This window comes from Asterias rubens, chromosome 16 (assembly GCF_902459465.1).
Source record: "Asterias rubens chromosome 16, eAstRub1.3, whole genome shotgun sequence".
Taxonomy (NCBI): Eukaryota; Metazoa; Echinodermata; class Asteroidea; order Forcipulatida; family Asteriidae; genus Asterias; species Asterias rubens.
The window spans coordinates 6,264,227-6,291,736 of record NC_047077.1 but is presented as its reverse complement, the minus strand read 5'-3'; the positions used below and the strand labels follow the sequence as shown (position 1 = coordinate 6,291,736).

At 38.0% G+C, this 27,510-nt stretch overlaps 1 protein-coding gene across 1 annotated transcript in view; it reads left to right on the top strand.

The window, feature by feature from the left end:
* Nucleotides 1-27,068, top strand: part of LOC117300818 (kynureninase-like) — a 33,607-nt gene extending 6,539 nt beyond the window's left edge. The window contains exons 6-15 of the mRNA XM_033784654.1: nt 1,015-1,086; nt 2,604-2,678; nt 16,883-17,029; nt 18,143-18,241; nt 19,299-19,372; nt 19,854-19,906; nt 20,962-21,047; nt 21,949-22,124; nt 23,673-23,763; nt 24,941-27,068. Of these exons, the coding sequence (XP_033640545.1) occupies nt 1,015-1,086; nt 2,604-2,678; nt 16,883-17,029; nt 18,143-18,241; nt 19,299-19,372; nt 19,854-19,906; nt 20,962-21,047; nt 21,949-22,124; nt 23,673-23,763; nt 24,941-25,093 (1,026 nt within the window). The 3' untranslated portion in view covers nt 25,094-27,068. The remainder of the gene's footprint in view (nt 1-1,014; nt 1,087-2,603; nt 2,679-16,882; nt 17,030-18,142; nt 18,242-19,298; nt 19,373-19,853; nt 19,907-20,961; nt 21,048-21,948; nt 22,125-23,672; nt 23,764-24,940) is intronic.
* Nucleotides 27,069-27,510: the final 442 nt, after the last annotated feature.

The window sequence follows — 27,510 nt, the reverse complement described above, 5'->3', positions numbered from 1 at the left end:
GGTAAGATTGCGTGTACTTTCTAATACTTTCTAGCTGGCTGCAAAAACACGAGTGATGTCAGAGGTCACATCGTCTATACGCACAAAGTTATATGCAGACAGTGTTTGTCCTTAATTTCCAAGCCAGAAAATGTTAGGTGCAATTTTAATGCACCAATCGGAACACCTGTGTGCCTTGAGAGTTCACAAATGTCTGGATAAACAAACGTCTTCTGGGCATGTGATTGAAAATCGTGCACTTTTCTGGTGAGGCGTAGAATATTGCAGCTTATACATCAGCATCTTAAACTTTTTGGTGCAGTCTCTTTAAGTCAGTTAAAATCACATTTATTTCCATACGGTCAAAAACACAGCATTACAGAATGTAAGCATACAGAGTAGTTAATAAGCTTGGGCGATATCGATTTATTTTATTCACGATATATCGCCGACAATATATCGTGATATTCGATATAATCGCGATTAATGAAATTTGACATCATCAGTCTTAAAACTCCAAGTGAAAGTTGTAGAAGAGACAGTCCTAGCATAAGAGAGGTGTTCTAATGACCTATTCTTCTGGTTTTACTCCAAACCTATGGGGTGCAAGATGTCTCAGCTAGCAAATACATCGCGATATTTAATCGATATATCGATATATCGCGATTATCGCTAGCAAATACATCGCGATATTTAATCGATATATCGCGATTATCGCTAGCAAATACATCGCAATATTTAATCGATATATCGCGATTATCGCGATATAATATTTCGATTAAAACCAAATCCATCCGATATCGAAATCGTGTCCAAATTAATATCGCGATATTCGATAATATCGTGATATCGCCCAAGCTTAGTAGTTAATGGTTTTTACAGTCAAAGAAAATAAACGATATAGAGGTCCATGCCATTCAACTTACTAGGAGAATAACAGCACTTTTTAAAACTGTTCTTTACCATTATCATATTTAAATATATATTTTTGTTGAAATATTAACTTATCAATATCTTTTCTCTTTATTAATGCAGATTTCATTTTATCAGCCTACCAAAGAACGCCATAAGATCTTGATTGAAGAGCATGCATTTCCTTCAGATCATGTAAGTACTATGAGAAACTAGGGTTGTACCCGCTGCCAAAGTATAGGGTTGGAACTGCCTCTATAGTAATATCGAAGTCTTATATAGTGCTCGTATCTACCAAACAAGGTACTCAAGGCGCTGAGTATAATTATACAAACTTTCAGAAAGATAGGTTATTACAGTGATGAATTTGAGACCCAATTAGTTATTACCTTATAAGGGTTTACAAGGTGCTACGGCGCATACAGCAGCCTGTTTTTGATAAGTGCTTTGTGTTACACAACACATGGGACCAACGACTTTACGTCCCATCCGAAGGACGAAGCAATGGTTAAGTGTCTTGCTTAAGGACACAAGTGTCACGGCTTGGGATTCAAACCTACACTCTGCTGATCAAAATCACCAGAGTTTGAATTCGGTGATCTTAACTGCTCGGCCACGACACTTCCACAAGCTCCAGGCCTGGAATAACACGGAGGACACAAGAGGCCACGGCCTTTGTTGCCCTGGTCTTGGCCTTGGTGCCCTTTAAAAAAAAATTCTCATAGATTTTAAATATTTCCAATGCAAGTGACCTTTGAAAAATGAAAATGGCCTTGCCCTCTCAAAAATGAAATCCTGGTCTAAAGCCCTGTGGTCTAGTGGTAAGACTAGATCTGCTCTTGCATGGCGAAAGTCTTTGGTTCAAATTTCGCCTTTTTTACAACTCTTTTCAAGGTGCTTATAACACATAGCACTGTAGGGTAAAGCCCAGTCCATACTTCCTGCAAATGCGAAGGCGATGCAAATTTGACGTCTGTTTTCGAAGCGATATTTGCAAGAGAGTTGAGCACAACTCAACCCCTGCAAATTATTTTTTGAAAATATGTGACGTCAACATTCATATCGCATTCGCATTCGCAGGAAGTATGAATTGGGCTTTACACAAATAATAGTCTTTGTAAGAATGAGTGCTTCAGTACTTCTCTTATGCTATGATGAAAGGCAAATTGCCCTAATCAAAACTCTGCTGCTCGACTTGTCAGCCACTCATCACCCCACTAATACTCTGTTACCTGTCTTCAATGGTTACCTGTCTATAGTGTCTTCTTTGCCATAGTATAGTCACCTATCTTTAATGGCCATCTGTATGTAGTGGCCAGCTGCCCATAATGGCAACCCATCCATAGTGGCCAGTGTTCTGGTGGCCACCTACCCAAAGTACCCTCTCTTTCCACAGTGGCCACCTGTTCATAGTGGCCATCTGTTATGGGCATCTGTCAGTATTGGCCACCCGTCCATAGTGGCTGCTGCCCAAAGTGGCCCCCAGTATAATAGGGCCCTATAGGACACCTGTATGTAGTGGCAACCTGCCCAAGGTGGCCAGCTACCCATAGTGACCATCACGGTAAAGTGCCCACCTATCTGTAATTGCTACCTATCCATAGGGGCCATCTATCCATAGGGGCCACCTGCACGTACCTCATGTCCCGTAACTGGCCACTTTAACCAGCTTTTTACTGTTATTCCATTCATTCTCTTTTTCTCAACTGCAGTACATAGCAGAGTCACAGATTAGACTCAAGGGTTTTGATCCTGAGACAAGTCTGGTCATGCTCAAATCAAGAAAGGTAAGTAATCATATCGTGTTATTTGCAAATATTTTGTTGTTTATTTATCATAGAATTATGTATGATTTTTGTTTTTAAAAATAAAACCTGATATCTTTGATTGTACCATGTAACACAAAGATGCTGTTTAATTAACAACAATCCAGAGCAATAAAACAAACTAAAAACAGGTATTTCTGCTTGACTTCCTGTAACACTAAAATCATGTGTCAATAGCAACAGCAGTTCGGAGCAATAAAAACATCCTAAAAACTGATATTTCTGCTTGACTTCCTGGCAGTTTTATTCCAGACATCCGATCTTGACAATACGCAAATCTAGACACAGAAAAACATCTCTAGGCGAGCCGGTTTTCCAATCTTACTGCAGGGGGCCCCTCTAGCAACTAGCTCCACTGTGGAGCTGTGCTAGCGCCCTCTATTGGCTGATTGGCTTGAATGTTACAATATAAAGTTAAAATGTTGATAAGAATTAGTAAATGATTATATGGCTTAAATATATGGTACAATACACAAATCTAAACACAGAAAAACATCTCTAGGCGAGCGGGTTTTCCAATCTTACTGCAGGGGGCCCCTCTAGCAACTAGCTCCACTGTGGAGCTGTTCTGGCGCCCTCTACTGGCTGATTGGCTTGAATGTTACAATATAAAGTTGAAATGTTGATAAGAATTAGTAAACGATTATATGGTATAGTGGCCAGTCAGTGGTGTTGCTGAACTATGACTATTTATGTATTATTTTTAAGGTTCAGATAAAACGTAAAGAAAATCACTCAAAGGTGCCTCGGAACGCTGGCAAACTTTTGATCTTGTACACAGTGCACGATCCAATGTTAACACACTGTGTAGACATCCTTTGGTAATTTACAGGCTTGTAGTCTTTATAGAAAGGTTTGCGGTAACACCATGTAATGACTATCTCTAATGAGTTGGGGTGGTTCGGAAAAGAACCATGGTTTAAACTCCTGAGTCGTAATGACGATGAAATAATTTAGCTCATACCAATTAGTAAACACAAAGGAAACTGTATTTATTCATCATTAATATTGATATTGTCAAAAACTAACGCCTTCGCATTTAATTAGTTTGAGCATTGAGTCAGATAAAAGCCTTGAAAAGCTATTGTGTCCATTTTATCCATTAGCCGATTATTGTTCCCAATGGGAGCTTGTACTTTTATACAAACATTACCGAAAAGGGTAAAAAATTGTGCATAAATATTAAGCTATCTTTTAAAAATTGAACTACGATTCCAGTTGCTTACTGCAAGAATCTTGAAAAATTGGTTTTCAGAAACTCGGGCGGTGCAGGGACTAGAGGGTTAAACACCCTCTAAAGCTGAAATTTCGCGATAGTTTACCAAACTAGTTTCAATCGCCTTGACAAAAGACCACACACAGCAATATCGTAACTGGTCAACACGCACATTCTTTCACCAGTGTGGTCAATGAAGCAGAGTTCCGTGTGAATTTTATTATATTTACGAAAAAAACACAGTCGTTGTAGGCTTCATCCTACAAAAAAAATTAACAATTCAAGATACCTGAATGAAACTATTTTTTTCTTCTAGTTATTGTTTTTCTTGACGAAAGTGGGAAGAATGTGAGATTTTCTTAATCAAGTGATGAAGGCAATCTGATCGATACGATGTCTATGAATACTTAGTAAACCTAGGCAATACCTATGAATTACAACATTACTATTATAGTATCATACACTACATAACGCTCCCTCTTCGGTACCGGAGATAATTGAAGATCATCGATTTAATAACAAACAAGTTAATCGGTTTTACAGTTATTTGTTTTTAGTAAACCACACGTTTTTTTCATACAAAATTTACCTTCACATAGAAATACTTTATATGTAGAGTGCTTACAATATAATCATCAAGTAAAAATGAAAAAAAATATCCAAAGGTAATTTATTTTCCAATTATGCTTATCTGACAAATAATCTAATCTGTGTTTTTAAGTTAAGTTACGAACACAATAACTGTCTGACCATAATAAAGTATGGCTTGTTGTGGTAATTAATTGTCTCGATCGAAAATCAGGATATTGTACTAATCAATCAATCAATCAAAGGTCATTTGTAGAGCGCCAAAATCAAGAGTTTGTTCTAAGGCGCCAGTCAAAAACCTGGCGGACCAGTAACAATAAAGCCAACTGGTCCTGCTGGCTAGTTGAAAAAAAGTTAAGGCCAACCCCTGATGCATTGTTGAATCATTTTGAACTTCGCTAGAAAACATTTCTGTTCTTATGCCCCCATGTGGTTAAGATTCATGCCTAAAGATCTTGAGTCAGAACATCTGATGCTAGTGTGAAAATAATTTGTATTGTTGAAGGCACTTTTTGTTCAAATGGATTCCAACTATGTTTACATTTAAAATTTACACAGTCAGTTTCCCTTGTGGAGTTTAATGTTTGATATCTGAAATAAAAATTTGTCTCCCCTCAATGCTGCTCTCACACTAGGGAGAAAATGCTAGCGAATGTGCTTACGAACGGAAATATTTAACAATCGCGCAAACTTCGCAACATTCGCCACAAATTCACTACGTTCACAAGTCCTTCTCTACCCCCATACGAAGATCGGTCACTTTATGCTGCTCTCACACGGCGAATATGCTAGCGAATATGCTATCGGAAGGACATATTTGACAATCACTCAAACTTCGCAGCATTCGCCGTGTCTTCGTGAGCGTTGGTAACAAATTTGGAACATTCACAAATTATTCCCCACCTCCTTACGAAGATCGCTCAATTTACAAACTGGTTTGTTAATTTCAGCCAATGTTGTGAAGATGGTCATTTGGCGTGTTTTTTGTAAGCATTGGTAACGATGGTAAAGCGTGCGTAAGCGTTTGCAATCGTCGTAAAGGCATTGGCAAGCGTTAATAAGCATTCGGAATATATTTGTAAGATATTGGTAAGGAGAGGGCCGACCGAGGACGATCGAGGACGATCGAGGGGTGAGACCGAGATGAAAATATTCACGATCCAACCGCCGTTTTGGACGAATATTCATGTTCGCAAGAACATTCGCCACTCTGTGAGAGCAGCAATACGAAGCGCTATATACATTCAGCGAATGTTGTGAAGACGGTAATTTGCCATCGATTTGCGTAAGCATTTGGTAAGCCATTGGTACTGTTGGTAAGGCGTGCGTATTATGCGTAAGATATTGGTAAGGAGGGTCAATACGACAGAAAACATATTCACCATTAAATCGCAACTTTTGGGCGAATTTATCGCGAATTTCAAACATTCGTATTCGCAAGTTATTCGCCCAAGTGTGAGAGTAGCATAAAGGAACATTAAAGAATTGGTGAGAAACGAAATCGTGAAGATCACAGATTTACATAAAACTTACATGGTCTAATGATGATGATAGTAGTAAACATCCCTTGAAATATTTATGTCATATTTGATGAGAAATAAATAATTTAACTTTACGTTTAGAGTTTATCACTCAGTGAGCGTTTTATTCCTTTTTTTTTGGTTTGCATCGATGTCATGCAAAATGTGTAATTGGTTTTTCACTATTTTCTCGTGACCGACCCAGATAGTCGATCGATCTCAAACTTCTCCAGGTTTGTCAGTTTATGTATGTGGTGGATTACATTAAGTGCTTACACTGCCAGCAACTGATTTGATAGCAAAACCAATTCTGTAATGTTCTTTTAAGGTGATCCCCTGGCTTCCGCCTTCCATGTTGTATCGTAATTTAGGTGAGATCCCTAGCTACACACCAGTTAATGGTTGAATGGTTTCTGACTGGCATCCTGAACAAAGATATTGACAAAATAGTGACACCGCCAAAATACATGTACATGTAGGGCTAGATAGCTCAGTTGGTAGAGCGCCAGCACATTAATTTGGAGTTCGTTGGTTTGAGTCCCACTCTAGTCAGTTTTCTTTGTTCAACCCCAAAATCATGAACACACAATGTAAATCACTGTAGATGAGCAGGTTGCTTGCAGACTGCAGGAAATGTGTCATTACATAGTACATCATCCCAACCTTGTGACCAAATCTTAGCACAATTCTGTCCGCCATAAAGATTGTTTGGCTCCCCGCTTACCCAGAAGTTTTTAATATTGGCCGGGCCGTCTACACACTCCCAATCACCTACGCAGAAGAGAACACTTTTTTAAGCATAGAACAACATTGTTTAAGCATAGAACAACATTGTTTAAAGGATTTGGGTACTTTTTCAAAATGTCCATAGATTTACATTAAACCTACAGGGTTTGAAGATAATGATAGTGGAAAGCTTCCCTTCGAATATTACTAACTGAGATGTTGTAGTTTTTGAAAAATGAGTAAAACAATGTCATGAAAATACGTTTGTAAATGATTAAAATAATTTTCATCTCATGAGACAAAAATTATTTTCATGACATTGTTTTACTCATTTCCCAAAAACTACAGCACCTCAGCACGTAACATTTTCAGGGAAGCTATCTACTATCATTATCTTCAAACTGTGTAAGTTTAGTGTAAATCTGTGGACATTGTGTTTTTTGTCCTACAAAAGTTACATAGACCCTTTAAATTATAAACCACTAACTGTAGTGAGATGTACATTACACACACAGTTTTCATAGACACAGTTTTCACAACGTCCATTTGGTGGGGTGGGTTTGCTCCAGTGTTGCTACCAGGCCTGGAATTGCTCGCAGGCCACTGAGGCCATAACCTTCATTGCCCCTACCCTTGGCCTCGGTGCCCTACAACATGTACAATGGTTTCTCATTGACTTTAATATTTTTAAAAGGGAGTGCCCTTTGAAATATGAAAACGGCCTTGCCCTTTCAACATGTTCAAAGATGGAGGTCGCTGGTTCTAGTCCCACTCTACTCAATTTTCTTTGTTCAACCAAAAATCTTTTAAAATCTACTAACTGTTTCTAGTCAAAACAAAAATGTTGACAAAACTGTAGCTTACCTTCCATCACAAGGTCATTGCAGTTGATCCATGTTTCTGATTCTGTAAGATTCTGAAAGTACACTTTATCCTCTTGTGAATGTGGGGTGGCCATAACACCTCCAATCTTTTCACATTCAAGACGAGCCTGGAGCCAAGTAAATTCTTCAATAGGTTTGAAGCAGCTGAGTTCTCGCTGGCTCCATCCAGGAGGGCAGGACACATGTACCTTGGCAGGCTGAAAACATCTCCCGTTAGATGTGTGGTGCCCAAGTAGAATTTGAACTAAGAAAATTGGTACTAAACGCAGCCAACCCATAGTCACACGATATTGTATTATCCTGTAACAGCCTGATGACATGTATTTGATGTTGGTCTGTTTTAAGTCTCCTGCAATGACTTGAGCAAGCTAGGTAACCCTTTCAATACCACATTGTTTATTGCAAGCGCCGAACCGGATCCCGCATTGTTGACAAAGGTCACAATGCTGTGTACCGTATTTGTTCACACTAAAAAATATATAACGCAATTTGCAGTGTGTACTGTTTTCAATCTTGAATTTCTGTGGGAAGACATTATTTTTTTGAAAAACTTTGTGCATGCAATCTGTAGGAAATGAAATGACCTTTCCTACGATGTCAAATTTGTATATTTATTATCTTAATTTTGTTTGCAAGATTTCTGGCTAAAACGAATTACTTCTATTTTTATTCAGGATTTCTGTCTCAAGAAAAACCACAAGATTTTCAACCTAATTTTCCTCAATAAAAGTTTGTAAAAACTACTCAGAAAATATAATCGTTTTTATTGTAAGCTTCTATTTCTATTTGTACCAAAATCGGAACCTATTTTGCTGAAAAATCCTATCTGTTTTGAAAGTGTTCAGCCACTACGGTCACTTCGACCAGCACGAGTATTAGAATGTATAGTTTTAAAAAGAACATAATTTTCTTCCCAGCAAGTGGACCCTGTTTTAAGTCGAAAAAAAATGTTGCTTTCTAAGAACGGATAATCAAGAGAAATCTGACACAGAGATGAATCAATAAAATGTCATAGTGAAGGTCATGGTCTTATATAAATTAAAACCAAAGATTTTGCTGAAGAGTGGCTGCAAGTAAAGTAAGAAATCTTTGAGGCTATGTGACCACAGGTCCTAGCTCCATGATGCGACTGACAGCAACATGCTGACACATAACGCCCAAGTGGAGCCTTGTCATCTGATGGTTGGATTGTAGGCCTACTACAAACAGGCGATGTGCCATTACATGCTTCGTCAACCAGGCAACTTGGTTACTTTGAATTTGAATTTTTAATAATACTAATAATAATAATAATAATTTTTGTTCAGCCTGATTCAAGCTCTTGCGTTTAAAGGTGTTATACTGTTAACTTTAGACCAGTGAAGAATTCCATATAAGTCAGCCTGCAAAGAAATAGTATCCGCTGTACAACCAATCTGACGAAAAACCTTTTAGTCATCGGCATAAAGTAAACATTTTTAACTTTTCAGGAAGATCGTTAACAAATAATGTAAAATGTTGTGGATGAAAAACCATCCACAACTACTCTATGTTTTATGCCAACCTGTACATTGTAGGTCAGAGAAAAGGGACCAATTTGACATTTGACATTGTTCAATGTTTTCCGTTTAAAAGAAAGAAGCTACATGTTCAACTCTTAAACAAAACCATACTTCTGTTTTTTATTACCCATGTAGTTTTCCTGACACTTTCCCTGAAAAAGGCAGTGGAAAAAATCAACAAGATTTGTAATGTCGGGGCGTATGGTGATGATCATATCATACAGAAAAGAATAGTCTCTTAAGGGCTAAACAATGATGATTTCATCCTTGTACCAAACTTGTGCATTGTATAATACCTTTAAAGGAACACATTGCCTTGGATCGGACGAGTTGGTCTATGAAACGCGTTTGAAACCGTTTGTTTTGAAATGTATATGGTTAGAAAGATGTTTTAAAAGTAGAATATAATGGTCCACACAAGTATCACTCAAAATTGCACGGGTTTCATTTTACGTCGCGAACTAACAATTTTTTTTGACTCCCATAAATGGCCGACCGTGTTTGTCGACGAGGTAAAATGAAAACCACGCAATTTCGAGGCATATTTGTGTAGATCATTGTATTCTACATGTACTTTTAAAACATCTTTCTAACCATACCGACTTTATAACAAACGGTTACAGAACGCTTTTCAAAGACCAACTCGACCGATCCAAGGCACTGCCCGAGTTGAATGTTTTATTATTTAACTAATTTAAGTATAAACCCAGCCAGTTGAGTTGGCATGGCAGTGATCCGGTTTCATGTTTGGCGTTGCCATGGATTCCAAGGTTGCAAAACAGCGATCGATAAAAACTATTGAGCTGCTTCACTCCTCAGCTGGCATCCAGCTTGACGGAGCTTTGTTAATAACAAGATGGTTTTAAGCCAAAATAAGTTTGGTACAATGGCATAATATTTTTTCTGTCATATTTACAAAATTGTTGTACTTGGAATAATTTTGCGTAAAAATGGGGGTAAACCTAGACCTAGTGCAAATGCATGCTTCTATAATAAATTTTTGCAACACACAAAAAATTACTGTTATTTTTAAAAATCCAAGATTAGACTGCACATCATTCTTTAACATAATTCTTTAGTGCTTTATGAAGGTGAAAAAACTTACATTCCTACTAAAGCAATAAACATAACTAGGTCCATAAACTGAGGGCAAAACAGTTAGCTTAAAACTTACAAGCTGGAGTTGTCCTCCAAATAATTAAATCATCAAGCAGTATCTTGATATTAAGTTCAAACTGGATTAACAGGCCAAAGAAATTATACTTATTCGTTTCGTTTCAAATTATTTTTAATATTTATTTCTTGAAACAATAAAATATAAGGATTTTCATGAAGTTTGTTGATGCATATTTTACTAGTGTTGCAAAGCTTACACATTTTAATATGGACAAAATATTTTAGGTTTGGTTTAGGAGGGAGTTTTTTTTTGGGGGGGGTGAACCCATCTGTCTGGAGAGACAGTGGAGATTAATAATAATAACATAATAATAATAAACGTATAACGCTACTTTTCCAAAGGATACAAAGCGCCAATTATTTATACTGCAAGGTGAGTGGGACAAAGATTTTGAAATTATGAGACCTAATCCTTAGCACACAAGATGCACATACGATAATAGCTCTTTTGGAATACATGAAAGAGATCATACATTTAAAACCATAGCACTGAAATAATTTAAATTTAGACATACTGTACACTATAACACCACTACAAAAAGCTTAACTAATTAAATTAGTTTAATTACTTCAATTTTGTCATAAATGTTTACTACAATACCACATTACTTATTACTTGTTTGAATACACTGTGTTTCACTTACCTGGCCACTTAGCATTTTGTTTACATTAATAAGGGAATCAATGTGTGTTGAAGAGGTTTCAACTTGTGGTTTAATCCCAACGAGGCCTGGTTCTTGATAATTTTAACGAGACGAAGTCGAGGTAAATTATAAAGAACCAGGCCTTGGCAGGTTTAGACCACTAGTTGAAAACCGATTCAACACACTTTGATTCCCATTCATAAATACCTTTTCGGTCAAAAACATCATCACTTTTTGGTCAAAAAGTAAAATAAATGCAAAAATTATAATTGTTAAATGATTTCTTTCAACACAACACCCCTCCAGCTATGAAATGGTACAGCCCTCCGCTGCCCTCACGTAAACAACTCCTTATAAGGGAATGCTGTGGGTGCGCGCGTATCGCGCGATGTGGCACTTGTTTCAGCCGTTGCTCTCGACCAATAGGAATGAAGAAACTGTCATTTAAGAACAGGTGCAAGGTCGCGTGTCACGCCCATAAATTAACACTTTTTACAGGTCATTAACAAAAGGTTTATTCACACCCACATGACGCACTCTCCACCAATAGGAGTAGAGAAACTGTCTGGGGTATTTATGAATAAATGTTTGAGGACCCAGTGACACATTGTTTGTATTGTTTGGACTTTGGGGTTTTTCAGCGATCTATTTGGAAAGTGGAGATTTCTCTTCTCTGTTGAAACAGATCTGCCCAATTTCATAAAACTGTTAAAGGGAAGGAACCTGTTGGTAGTTGTCAAAGACCAGTCTTCTCACTTGGTGTATCCCATCATAACCATCAAATAACCAGCCTGTGAAAATTTGGGCTCAATTGGTCATCGAAGTAGCGAGAAAATGATGAAAGAAAAAATACCCTTGTTGGCGAATTTGTGTGCTTTCAGATAGGAATAAAAGACTTCTAGCTAGAAGTCTTTTATTATTTTAGTGAGAAACTACCTCTTTCTCAAAAACTACATTACTTCAGAGGGAGTCATTTTCCACAATGTTTTACATTACCAACAGCTCTCCAATGGTCATTACCAAGTCAGTTTTTAAGTTAATATTTGTTTTGAGTAATTATCAAACGTGTACCTTCCCTTTAAAGGCAGTGGACACTATTGGTAATTACTCAAAACAACTATTAGCATAAAACTTTTCTGGGTGACAAGTAATGGGGAGAGGTTGGTGGTATAAAACATTGTGAGAAACAGGTTTGTTATTTTATGCATATGTTGAGATACATGTACACCAACTGTGAAGGCTAGTCTTTGACATTTACCAATAGTGTCCACTGCCGTTAAGCAGAAATACATGTACTGCTTAGCAAATAAAAATGAGTGTGCCACCAGTTGCAACAATGCAAACTTGGTTTAAATTTGGCTGGTTACCAGTTTCTGTTAAGCAAGATTCGTATGTGCTAAGCAAGTTTTATGCTTACATGCTTTGATGAAATTGTTTTCCCCTTGAAAATAAAACCCCTTAGGCCTAATTTGACAAGCTCACAATGACTGAATGGTGTGCTTATAAAACTATGTGATAATAATAATCAATATTCTCTTTTGAGCCACAACAATGTACTTTTCCCTCAACTCTCGATCACTAGGCCTTTATTAATCCTAGGCCCTAATTCATAAAGCTGTTACATGTAAGTTAAAGGCAATGGACACTATTGGCGATTACTCAAAATTATTGTTAGCTTAAAACTTACTTCATGTATTTGATAACGAGCAATGAAGAGCTGTCGGAAATTTAAAATATTGTGAGAAATGGCTCCCTCTGAAGTAACAAAGTTTTTGAGATAGAGATAATTTCTCACTAAAATATTGCAATTTATTTCGAGACCTCAACTGAGGTATCGAATTCGAGCATGTGTATAAGCACACAACTTGTGGTATCAAGTTGTTTTTTCTTCCATTATTTTTCCAGATTTTCACAGGTTTGTAATTTTATGCATACATGTATGTTGGGAACCACCAAGCGAGAAGACTGGTCTTTGACAATTACCAACGGTCTTCAGTGGTTTTAGGCAGACAATTCTGCTGAGCAAATTTCTTTGCTAGGCAAGATAATCAGTGATATAGTCGTACATGTACGTATTGCAATTGTAACCTTATGGTAGTCTAGCTGGTAAGCTATTTCTTAAGCAAGATTTGTTTGTGCTTAGCAAGCTTTTTGTGCTTACAGGATGAAATTGTGCCCAGGTGACCTCAAACTTACAATACCCTCCTCTTCTCTTTTACTCCACACCATATTGTTGTTAATGCCTGACACAGTGAAAAGCAAATTTTATTGGTCCCAAGGCCCTCAGCCCTTCTAAATTCTTCATTCTTTTTTGGTATAATGGATTTTTATGGAGGTTCAGGGTTAATGGCGGGTTGTATGTGATACTGATAAAAGGCCTAGGAGGTTCTACATACATAATTAGAGAGGTTTCGCAAGTCTACGGATACACATACAGATACCGATATGTCAACACTTTGTGTATTCACGTGACGTGTATCCGAGACTATCGTATTTTGCACACACTTTAGCAACGGTCACAGGAGCTCATTTGCGTCGTAGAAAAGCGGATACTGTTTTGCACACTTTTATTTGTCTTTTTGTCCAAGATTAAAAACATTTCCAACGGAATTGCTTTCACTGGTGTCGTGCTTGATATACATGTAGATAGAAAATTGTTAGTCATCTGCAAGCAAAACGATGAAAATGCAGTGTAACACGGGGTCTCTATCGGTCATGCTTGTCAGAAAAACACTATGATGAATGCGAACTCCCTCAAGTGACACATATTTTGTGAAACAAAATCCAAGTGGCTGACGTGAACGGAAACCTCTCTATTGTTACAATCTATGCTACTTTTTAACAGTTTAGTTTGATCAGTCACTAGTGTCATTGAAGTGATTCTTGTTTGCAAGATGATGGCAGTGCTGATTCACTGATCCATGAATGTGTGTAGATCATTGGTACTTTTACGCCACTGATTGCTTACACACTGCTGGGGTCGACCCATAACATGGAAAATCAATCCAGGCTGAAGCCCGTAGCAGACCACAATTCCAACCAGTTTCATTTGTAGGCACCATCCCATTTTCCCAATTCCTGAAGTCAACATCAGTTGCTCCATCCTTGCACTCCCAGGTGCCTTTACAGATAAGGATGGATATCAAAGTGGACTTAATGTCACTTTTTTTTCCTCATCTGGTCATTATTATTAAGGCAGTGGACACTATTGGTAATTACTCAAAATAATTATTAGCGTAAAAACTTACTTGCTAACACACAATGCGGAGCTGTGTGTAGTATAAAACATTGTGAGAAAGAGCTCCCTCTGAAGTAACGTAGACCTCAAGAATCAGTACAGTACTTCGTGTGTGTGGGTGTTTTTTCTTCCATTATAATCTCGCAACTTTGACGACCAATTGAGTTCAAATTTACACTAGTTTGTTATTTTGTGCTTTTGTTGAGATACACCAACTGAGAAGACTAGTTATTGACAATTACAAATAGTGTCCAGTGTCTTTAAATAAATGGAGAATCATAATATGCTTTGATTGCACAATAACCCAACACAATTCAGTTCAATTGGTGGATTGCAATCATGTCACAAATTGTCAACAATCCTTTCTTTACGTCTAACACTCTCCATTTCTGAGATACAACAACGAACTTGAAATGGCAAAAACTTAATGGGAAAATAGAATTAGCTGTTGCAAACTGCGTACCAATAAAAGTAACCTATGGTTAAAAAAATACAAACAACAGTTAATGACCCAACGTTTCCACCAAAGCAGTCTATGTTGACATGCTTGAAGGCTTAAATGTAAAACGAAATGTTAAAAACAATCAAATACAGGAAACATTTGCCATTCAGAGTGGTAGGGGGTATGTTGGTCATGTTAAATCCAGCGATTAAGTTTGTCTGTATTTTTTTTTAGATAGTGTTTTTTTCTGAAACTGTGCATTCTATACAGTATCCCAAGATCAGGCAAGATCAGGGTTACTGAAATACACACTGTGGTTGAATAAAGTTAAGTTGAAAAACACATTTGAAAATAAAAGCATGAATAACACCTACACACTCGCGTTACGGTTGTTACATTAGCAGGCCTGTATGGCTCGTTTTTGAAAAGGCAAGGGCACCAAGGCATTTTCTCCTTGGTAAAGGGCTCTCGTTGAGGAAAATGTAAATTTCTACTGTCCAGAGCATTTCAAGGGCACCAAGGCATTGACCAGGGGCATGGAGGCAATCGCCTTTGTTGCCTCCATGAAGTATCAGACCTGCAGTAGTATGATTTGCCTTTAAATGTACAATCAGCATCTGATATGTCCAGACTTTTTTTATTTCATTGAATGCTAAAACTAAAATTAAATAATTGGCACTCACCTTCTTCTTGAATATCAGTGCAGTCAATCCAATTATAACCACCTGTAAGGGTCCTGAGGTGGCCGTGCTCCTCCAGAGAATTTGGGGTGGTCATCACGCCCCCAATCTCAATGCATTTTTGTTTTGCATTAGCCCATTCAAGGGGCTCAATAACCTTGTAGCAGTGATTTCCCCACTTGCTCCATCCTGCTGGACAAGTTTCCTTTGTAGCTCTACGGAAACATCTCCCGCTAGCTTTGTAATAATCAGGCATTAGATAAACAAAGATGAGTAAAAGCTTCAGCACTTTCAAGTTTAGTGACGCCATGGCTTTGTGTATTATAAATTTTTGTTTTCACTGTGTAACCGTAACTGCAATTTTTGTCTGGATGTGTTACCCGACTCGACGATCAAAGTGTTTGCAAGTATGTAGGTATTCAAGTTCCATGTAATTGAGGTAGCGTATACCAGAGGTGTGCGCATGTAGGTCGTGAACACACATTATTTGTTCAAATATCTTGTCTTTTGTGTTGAACATGGAGGTTTGAGCTAATCCTTGTAGGTCATCCCAGCAACAGTAATTAGCTGGGTTTTTTTTATCTTTTTTTTTCTTCAGACTTCCGGAAGTCATTTAAATAACGCATGATTCGTTCTAAATTGTATAGTTCTAAAAGAGCAATTTGCAAGGAAACTTTCAATGATGAAAATAACGCTTGGTGTGTTTTAAGCGCCGCTTTGCATAGTTCCTGATACGTTGTTACTTGTAGGTCATCTAAGAAACAGTAATGTAGCTGTTTTGCTTCGCAGAGCAGAACGATCTTGTTTTTGTTTGAACAACCCCTCCACTTCACTGGACTCATTTAAGACTGCCCTCAAACCCACTTGTTTTGATCAATCTAAGCTTGATTACAGTCTCGGCTATTTCATCTCACATGTCGTTTTTTGTTATCGTACACTTACTTTGTCATGGTCATTATGTAGTGTTTTTAATTACTTTTACGTTTCAGCACTTAGAAACCCTGTATTTTTTATTTTATTATCATTACTTTTACGTTTCAGCGCTTAGAAACCCTGTATTAAAAGCGCGCTTCATAGATGCGTGTTATTATTAACTGAACTTACTCATCACAGTCTTCTCACTCATCACTTGGTGTATCTCAACTAATGCACAAAATTACAAACCTGTGAAAATTTGAACTCAATTGGTGGTTGAAACTGCGAGATAATAATGGAAGAAAAAATACCTTTGTCACACGAAGTTGTGTGCTTACACACAGATGCTTGATTTTGAAATCTCAAAATCTAATTCTGAGGTCTTAAAATCAAATTCAAATATTTTAGTGGAAAATCACTTCTTTCTTGAAAACTAGGTCAGAGAGAGCTGTTTCTCACAATGTTTTATGCTATTAACAGCTCCCCATTGATCGTTAACAAGTAAGTCTTATGCTAACAATTATTTTTTTTACATGTAATTACCAATAGTGTCCAGTGCCTTTACATGTCTTACATTATTGGTTGATTTATACAGGATGAGCAGGCAGTGCACATGTCTGATGTGATAGATACAATAGAGCGTGAAGGAGACAGTATAGCTGTCATTCTACTACCGGGCGTGCAGTATTATACTGGACAAATATTTGACATGGAGGCAATAACCAAGGCTGGACATCAAAAGGTAAAGAAAAATGTCAAACTTAGTTTAAAGATGAGTGTAAGCTTGTATTTTGTTGTACTATTACACTTCAACCACTCCAGTAGCCGATTTCACAAAACTTTACGCAACTGCGTGAGTCCTCTTGTGCAATGTTTATGAAGCAACTTGCGCTGTAAACATTGCGCAAGTGGACTTACACAGTTGCGTACAATTTCGTGAAATCTGCTGCTGGCTCAGATCCAATCCCAGTTACACAATGCTCACACAGACACCAATGTCCAGACTGGCTGTCTGAGAGTTGTCAAGTTTTAGTATACAAATATTGACTGGCAACGAGGTAACTAGTATACGTCTATTCCCACGAGGGACTTTGAGTGACCAGCCTCGGCCGAGGGAAATAGGCCCCTCTTCTGGTCACTCACAGGTCCGAGGGGGAATAGACATACACTAGTTACCGAATTATGCCAGTCAATATGTGTTTTATAACACAGCTCGGTCTTAAAATGTCAAACAAGAGCAGAAAAAGGAATTTTGTAGTTCGTTCACGTTTCAAGTCAAGAGAGGACACTGTTACCGCGGGCACTATTTGCAAAGACTAGTGCCCGCTCTGGTATTATTCCCGCAAAACACGCGCGCGTGATCACTAGCCTATATTATTCATCCCACGTGACCGTGTTTCAGCCAACCAGATTACTGAAAAAGCAAGAGGTGTGTTATAATGGTTTTTAATGACCTCTCACCACACCCATCCTCACTGTGTACAATCACACTAGTAGCTAACTTCGCTGCTAATTTGTAGCTAACAGTAAAAATGTGTTGCCGTGTGAATGCAAAAATAGTAAACTTTGTTGCTAACTTCGCTGCTAACTTCCCTGCTAACTCCAAAAGTTAGCATCTAAATATTTAGCAACGAAGTTAGCAGTGAAGTGGCTACTTGTGTTAACATGCACACTGACCATCCTTTTTTTTTATTTCCATTTCTAACACATAACTAACAAACAGGATAGTTTTTTTGAAATAAAAGTTACCTACTTGTTTTGTGTTTTGGTTTTTTTAGGGGGGGGGGTTGTTGTTTATTCATTGGCTGGTAATAATCTGATTTCGTGACGGTTTGCTCAACTTTGTATTTTACAGGGTTGTATCGTCGGCTTTGACCTGGCCCACGCAGTAGGAAACATTGAACTCCAACTACATGACTGGGATGTAGACTTTGCTTCATGGTGCACGTACAAAGTGAGAACAAGTACATTATTCATATGTATAATTCAGGTTTATTAAAGGCAGTGGACACTATTGGTAATTACTCAAAACAAATATTGGCAGAAAACCTTACTTGTATATTTGGTTTGCGGTAACACCATGTGTGCATCTACTTGCCAGGTAGAGTTGTTCTTAGAGAACTGTCTTGCTTTATTCTACTGCCGCGGAGTAGATAATCGGAGGTTCAGGAGACTTCTCGGTTCTGAAAAGAACTGTCCTGCTTTTTAACTATTACTTTTTAACCTACTTGGTTAGGAGTAATGGGGGAGGGGTTTGATAGTATAAAACATTGTGAGAAACGGCTCCCTCTGAAGTATCGTAGTTTTCAAGAAAGAAGTATTTTTCCACGAATTTGATTTCGAGACCTCAAATTTAGAACTTGAGGTCTCGAAATCAATCATCTGAAAGCACACAACTTCTTGTGACAAGGGTGTCTTTTTCTTTCATTATTATCTCGCAACTTCGATGACCAATTGAGCTCAAATTTTCACAGGCTTGTTATTTTATGCATATGTTGAGATACTGAAAATACAGTGTCCAGTGTCTTTAAACAAACAAACAACACAATAAACATATAAACGAATTTAAACCTCATGGCCAAGGGAGTGAATGACATTTAAAATTCACAAAAAAGTGAAATATTACAAATTTTAGTATCTATTAAATTGTTGCGGTACCGGGTGCTAAAATAGAGGATACAAACTGCCTCTAGCTACCGGGCAACCTTGGTGGTCTAGTTGGTAGGACATACTGCTATAGAATGACAAAGGTCGTAATATGCCTTCGATTTTTTTTTCACAGGAGTCGAGGAAATTACTGAGTATACAGTGCTTACACACATAGGTGCATGGGTAAAACCAAATAGTGTTCTTCATCCCTGATGCAAATTTAACTTCTGTTAAAATGTTGTTGTGAAACAGATTTATATTTTTTTAAATGAAAGGACAGAGCTGCCTAAAAACCAACAGTTATTTAATAGATATTTATTCCATGTTTTGTTTTATTGGTATTTTGTCTGTTTTATTACAAGTATTTGAATGGTGGTGCTGGGGCCTTAGCAGGGGCTTTCCTTCATAACAAGCATGCTGCAAATACACGCCCAAGGTAAGTCTGCTCATTGGATGGGTACATACATGTATCACCATTATTTGGGAAAACATTTGTGTACGTTGTTGACTCCCATGTTTAACACACAAACTTTAAAGTTCAACATATCTCGGAAACTGTTCATTGGTTACATATCACCTTTATTTTGGATAATTATTTAGTATGTTGTTGACCCCCATGTTTAACACACAAACTTTAAAGTTAAAAATTTCTTGGAAACCTTTGATCTGAATTATTTATTTCTCTTGAGACATTAATTTGTTTTTCAGTGCATAATGTGAAGCCATTTAACATTGTAAGTGGAAATTTGATGGGTAAGGCGGTCAAAACAAAAAACTGTTCTGAATTGCCCCTTACTCAGCATTCTCATGGCTTTATTTCTATGGGCTTTCAATAAAAAGTCAGTCAGTCCTTGTGGTTCATAAGATCTTGATAAGAATTATTGGGCAAAGCTTCTTATTAGTGTGAATTTCTTCAGGCTCACAGGTTGGTGGGGCCACCAGATGAACACACGGTTTGACATGAGTAATGGTGAGTACAACAATTGTATACCTGTTTTCACATTTATACTTCTTGATAACTTAAAGGCACTGCAGCCGATTTCACGAAACGCCAGGACTAATCCTATCTCGAGTTAGGACAAGTAACCCGCTCTAATTTAGGATGGGTTCAATGTGTCCTACGTCTTGGGATAGGGAACTTAACTCGTCCTCAGTCCTAAGATGAATCCTAAGTTGGGAAGTGTTTGGTGAAATCGACAGCCGAACACTTTTGGTATCGGCTCAAAGCAAATACTAGCATAAAATCTTACTTGGTAATAAGCAACAGAGAGCTGTTGTTAATGTAAAACATTGTGAGAAACTACTCTCCCTCAAGTAATGTAGTTTTTGAGAAAAACGTAAGTTTTTTCACAAAAATATCTGAATTTGAAACACTTTTAGGCCTTGAGTCTTTTTCAACATCAGAAAGCACACAAGTTTTGGCAATTATTGCAATTTCGATGAGCAAAGGTTTCACAGATTTGTTATTTTATGCATATTTTGTCAGATTTTAATGAAGGACACGCAGCAGAATCAGAATCTCACAGCGCATCAAACAGACAATAAAGCTAACATGTACACATGGTGTTGAGCTACTGCGCATGCAAATACTGTTTGGTTCGATCGTTCGGAATTATGTACCATTAAAAAGCACAAACAAGTAATTTCTCCACTGTGCAGTCCGAAACGGTACCAGACCCTGTGCACAAAGAGAACTTAATCCTCCATGACGACAACAACAATCAATTGATCAGTAATCACCCAGTGGGTGCTCAGCGGGCTGTTAAAACTCCTTGTGGTCTATATACCTCCGTGCTTAAATCCAGTGCGTTTTTGCATTGCTGCACACAATCTGCTGTGGTCTGTGGATACAATGAAATGGAACAGTCATTCAGTGAATTCACCGAAAAGCACATCTGATTAAAAAATCAACAACTATTTGTGAATTTTTGTAAACACTTTTTTTTAAGTATACCATTGTGTTGGTAGTTAACAAGTGAGAAATATTAATGATTTGACCAATATTAATTCTACTATTGCCTACAGAGATGGATCTAGCACCAGGTATAGCTGGCTACAGAATCTCCAATCCTGGATTCCTTTCTGTCATTCCAGTCAAGGCTAGCCTAGAGGTAGATTTATTTCTAATCAACATTCACATTTTAACTTGTGGACATCCTTCTATTGATGTATAATGTTTTTTAAATTTGTTGTATAGACTTATTGTAAAATAAATATAGAATTTTAATATATGGCCAGGGACATGAGATAAAAATATAAAAGTGATGCAACATTTAGGTCCTGGATTCCTTTCTGTCATTCCAGTCAAGGCTAGCCTAGAGGTAGATTTATTTCTAATCAACATTCACATTTTAACTTGTGGACATCCTTCTATTGATGTATAATGTTTTTTAAATTTGTTGTATAGACTTATTGTAAAATAAATATAGAATTTTAATATATGGCCAGGGACATGAGAATTGAAGGCCTTCTGGCTGCAGTCACTCACTCACTCAGTCAACCCACGTTTTGAAGTTGCTGCATGTTTGAGTCGGGCTCTGTGTCTGACACGCCACACAACTCTATCCTGCATACAGCTGATTAGTTCCCCCCCCCCTTGTTGATTACTCCTGCATCTTCAATTAGGGTCTTGAGCATGGTCTTGGTGGGTCTTTCGGGGCCGCGCCTGCTGTGAGTGGGCTCCCACACGATGACTTTATTGGCTGGTAGCTCTGGGTGCCTTGGTCAGTGACCAGCAAGGCGCAATCAGCGCTCCTTAATCTTCTCACTCAGTGGGGGGATGTTGCCATAGAGCTCCAGGTTGGTGATGGGATCCCTCCACCAGGAGACATTCTAGTAGTGACACATCTAGCAATGCACAGAACTTTGGAAAGTACCGAGTATTCAGTGCTTTTATGAATACATATCGGTGTAAAAAGGGTAAAAATATATTATATTATATACTTAGTCATCAACAGACAGAAATACTTTGTAAACAGATAAACATTTATATATTGATTTTATTTATTCCAGGTTTTCTCCAAGACATCGATGGCAGCTTTGCGGAAGAAGTCTGTCCTGTTGACTGGATACTTGGAGTATCTCATCAAGCTTCACTTTAGTAGACCAAAACCATCTGAGACTCCTGATGAGAACGGCAAGGCTACTGACGATGGAGACCAGATCTATATTGACATCATTACCCCAAGGTAATTGTGCTTATATACAATATTTGGTTTGAGGCATTACATGGTGAGGTAACTCCATGTGTGCATCTACTTGCCAGGTAGAGTTTGTTCTTAGAGAACTGTTTTTCTTTATTCTACTACCGCGGAGTAGATTTATTCGGATGTTCTAAAAAGTTCTGAAAAGAACTGTCCTGCTTTTTAGCTACTACCCGGGCGGAAGGTATAGAAAATTGGCTTGAACTACTATTTTAGCTTATAGGATCGTAATTAACTGCACTACCGCGGAGTCAGTTCTTGAATTGGTCTCAACGTTTCGGCTAGCTTTTCGTCAGAGGTGGTCGGGTTGGTGTAGTGGGATCGTTCCTCCCCTTCCATCTCTACGATCCCAGTTCCAGGGCGACAAAGCGATTACCTCCATGCCTCCTGGTCATTGCCTTGGTGCCCTTGAAATTCTACAGTAAAAATTTACAATTTCCTGCTAGGGTGCCCTTCACAAAGAACAAAATGCCTTGGTGCTCTTGCCCTTTCTAAAGCGAACATACAGGCCTGCGATTGAAATCATGCTGTCGATTGGGTTTCGTCCCTTTCCGTCTGAATGGGTTTTCCCTGGAATAAGTCTCTGGGAATTTACTCCTTCTAAAACTGAAACTTCCTTCCCTGTGGTCTCTCCATTGGATTCTTGGCTAGTATAGAGATTAAGAAACTGTTCTGCGGTTCCGTGGCTTCATTCAGAATAAATGAAATGAAATGAAGTCTGTAGTCTTTCTGCAGTGTTCAGGGCAAAGGGACTTGTTCAGGGCAGGTCTAAAGGTCTTCCTTGTCAAGGTTAGGTCATGTTGGAATGGGAAGGTACAGCTATTGGGAAAATTATTATGTCGAAATTTGGCTATAGCTGTATTCGCCAATTCGCCAGTGCCCTAGACTTCTGGGTATGTCGCAAGTGTTTAAGGGCAACTCTCAAGAATTATGTTTCATGGTAATTCACAAGTATTCCAGGGCAAATATTTTATAGCAAGTCTCGGTCTTTCATGAGGGCAAGTTCATGTCTTTAACGGCATTGGACACTATTGGTAATCACTGTTAACATAAAAACTTACTTGTTAACGATCAATGGAGAGCTGTACATGTAGGCTGCTTCTGAAGTGACGTAGTTATCAAGAAAGAACTGATTTTCCAGAATTTGATTTCGAGACCTCAGAAATTGATTTAGAGGTCTCGAAATCAAGCATCTGAAAGCACTCAGCTTCGTGTTTATTCTTCCATTATTATCTCTCAACTTCGACGACCAATTGAGTTCAAACCTTCACAGGTTTGTATATTTTGTACATATGTTGAGATACAACAAGCGAGTAGACTGGTCTTTGACAATTACCAAAGGTGTCCAGTGTCTTTTTTTCCGAGAGCCAAATATACCTTTACAAAAGACTATTCCTCATGTTGGTTGGCCCTTGTACGTGCACTTTAAGAACCTATTGTCCTGTTACAGAATTTGAACTGGCCTTTCAAAACTAAATTAACTAAATACGGATACGTTACTAAAATTATTTTTTTAATTGTGTTGTTATGTAGCAATGTAGCAGAGAGAGGTTGCCAGTTGTCTTTGTTATTTAACACCAATGTGGATGAGATATTGACCCAGTTGATGAAGAGAGGTACCCTGGTGAGTAGAAGTGTTCAACTTGTAGTCATGGAAAGGTTTGCGGTAACACCATGTAATGACCATCTCTAATCGAGTTGGGGTGGTTCTGAAAAGAACTATTGGTTTCAACTCCACGTTTTGATCAGTATGCCAGAAAGTTTTCTCCAGAAGACGATCAGAGCCACCCCAACTCATTTAGAGTTAGTCATTACATGGTGTTACCGCAAACCATTCCATATCGTATATTTCCACCATGCAAAGTGTCAAATCCTACTTGACTTTTAGTTACATTAGAATACTAGCCTGGAAAAAGACCTAAGGCTCCCAACCAACCCCAGGGGTGGATTTCACAAAGAATTAAGAGTAGTCTTATCTCGAGTTAGGACGAGGCTAACTTTAGGATATCCTAAGTTAGGACTTGTCGTAACTCTTTGTGAAATTGACCCCCTGACCTTATCGTATATTTCCACCATGCAAAGTGTCAAATCCTACTTGACTTTTAGTTACATTAGAATACCAGCCTGGAAAAAGCCCTAATGCTCCCAATCAACCCCAGGGGTGGATTTCACAAAGAGTTAAGAGTAGTCTTATCTCGAGGTAGGACGAGGCTAACTTTAGGATCTCCTAAGTTAGGACTGGTCGTAACTCTTTGTGAAATCGACCCCTGATCTCCTAACCCTAACCCTAACCCTAATCCTCTCCACCACACCCTAACCTCAACTCTCGCCACTACACCCAAGTATCTACGGGGTCATGGAGGGAACATCACTTTGGTGACAGTTTTTCTAAACTTTTGCCCCTGCTAACAAAGAGTTGTGTCCAAAGTTTTAATATAAAATAAATAAATAAATAAATAACACTTCTCTTAAAGGGTCTGGGTACTTTTTGTACATGTTGTAGGACCCAAAACACAGTGTTTACAGATTTACATTACCCTTACACGGTTTAAAGATAATGATGGTAGAAAGCTTCCCTTAAAATATTACTTACTGAGGTGCTGTAATTTTGGAGAAATGAGTAAAACAAGTAACGAAAATTACCTTGGCATGTAAAACGTGTTTTCGTGACACTGTTTTACCTGTGTCTCAAAAACTACAGTAATATTTTAGGAGAAGCCTTCTAGAATCGTTATCATCAAACTGTGTAAGTTTAACATAAATCAAAACAGAATTTACTAATAATTTCATTTTCCTTTCAGTGTGATGAAAGAAAACCCAACGTCATCCGCATTGCTCCTACCCCGCTGTATTCAAAGTTTGAGGATGTCTGGCGTTTTGTTCAAGTACTCCGAGAAATTGTCAAGTGTATGCGACTGCAAAAGATGGCTCGCAGTTCAGATGAGCTGGATTGAACTGGATTAAAAAGTACTGTAATCAAAATACATGGCTATATTTTTTATGTGCACGTTTTTATTAGATTAGTTTAATTTTGAGTCTGAATCTCCTTTCACTTGGAATCTTCTTTCGCTTTGGTTTTGTTGAAGTCTAAGTCACATGATTGAAGTCTTGAGACTAGTCACGAGTTACTTGGTTCAAGTCTCAGTCAAAATCACAAATCATGTTGGTCCTGATTGGAGACCAAGTCACAAGTCACTTTGGTCCTGGTGGAAGTCCAAGTCAAGAGCCACTTAGTTCGAGTCTGAGTCCAAGTCTTGAGTCAACTTTGTTCTAGTCTAATAGTGACAAGTCACTTGGGTCATGTTGGAGTCTAAGTCATGAGTCGCTTGGGTCCACTTGAAAGATCAAAACACAAGACACTTTGTTTAAGTCCGAGTCTATAGTCACAAGTCACTTGGGTCATGGTGGAAGTCCCAAGTCAAGAGCCACTTGGTTCGAGTCTGAGTCCAAGTCATGAGTCACTTGGTTCAAGTCGAGAGGCACTTGGTTCAAGTCCAATTCTAAGAGACAAGTCACTTGGGTCATGTTGGAGTCTAAGTCATGAGTCGCTTGGGTCCACTTGAAAGATCAAAACACAAGACACTTTGTTTAAGTCCAGGTCTATAGTCACAAGTCACTTGGGTCATGGTGGAAGTCCAAGTCAAGAGCCACTTGGTTCGAGTCTGAGTCCAAATCATGAGTCACTTGGTTCAAGTCGAGAGTCACTTGGTTCAAGTCCAATTCTAAGTGACAAGTCACTTGGGTCATGTTGGAGTCTAAGTCATGAGTCGCTTGGGTCCACTTGAAGACCAAGACACCAGCCACTTTGTTCAAGTCACTTGGGTCCTGGTGGAAGTCCATGTCACAAGTCACTTGGTTCAAGTCTGAGTCCAAGTCACAATTCTCTTGGGGTTGGGGAGAGATAGATACATTTACGTTTATTTAATGTTGCAAAAAACATACATAGTGTTTAATACAGAGTGCTAAAATATGGTTAAAATTATAGTAAATATAAAAGTGATACAACATTTAGGTCCGGGGAGAAGCACAGCTTTTGTTCCCCAGCCTAAAAAAAAGACATACATTAAAGTACAGGACAAGACGGGACCAAACAAAGTCATGAGTCACTTGGTTCACTTGTGACGATGGTGACATGTGTATTCTTCAATTATTAAAGTACTAGTTTTCTTCTTTAGAATTGTTGGAAATATTTTTGTATACACTTTTACAAATTATTTGATGATGTGAAAATAATGAATTTTAATCACTCAACAATGCTGTGTTAAATCATTTGTATTTAACCACAAAATGCTTCCAATTGTGGCTCAAACGAATCATTATTTTTACAAATAAAGTAGAGCTATGTTTTAATTATGAGACCCAACGCCTTGACTAATTGTTTTAACAGGGCAAATTGGCTCAATCTGCAACTAACAAAAAACACCCAGGCAAAAACCCCTCTTCTCACATATAGGTTAAATTTGGTTAATTCCACTAACAAGTACTTCATCCCTAAACTTTTACCTTTCCCATCAATATAAAATAATTTGTATAACTATAAAATATGTTAAAGTATTTGAAGACACACAATCACAAACACGTTAAACTCAATATGGTTGGAACCATTGGCAGACTTTTGAATGCTAGGTGGCAGCGGACTTACCAGGTAAATTTCCATTGTTTACGTAGTTCTGAGCATGCGCACACTACCAAGAACAAAATTCCCTCCTATGGGTCTTGGCAGTTTAAATTTGCAAGAGTTGCAGCACATTCAATACAGCAGCAACCATACTAACTTTGTTTAGTGTAGATAATACCTATACATAAAACTATTTTAAAACCAAACAGGTACTGTGAGAGAATGATGAATTTGTATGAGTTAAAGACACTGGACACTATTGGTAATTGTCAAAGACCATTCTTCTCACTTGATGTATCTCAACATATGCATGAAATAACAAACCTGTGAAAATTTGAGCTCAATTGATCGTCGAAGTTGCGAGATAATAATGAAAGAAAAAAACCCTTGTCACACGAAGTTGTGTGCTTTCAGATGCTTGATTTCGAGACCTCAAATTCTAAGTCTGAGGTCTCGAAATCAAATTCGTGGAAAATTACTTCTTTCTCGTTTCTCACAGTGTTTTATACTACCAACCTCTCCCCATTACTCGATACCAAGTAAGGTTTTATGCTGATAATTATTTTGAGTAATTACCAATAGTTTCCACTGCCTTTAAAATGTGGTTAGGGCAATCCTTTTTAAAAGTGTGTGGTTCTCATTTCTTAATTTACCTAAAGTAGTTCATTAGTCAAACAGAATGCAGGGGAAAGTAATTTGGTACTCTTTGAAATGTCTTATTAAATGATATATATAAAGCCTAAAGGTGGTCTT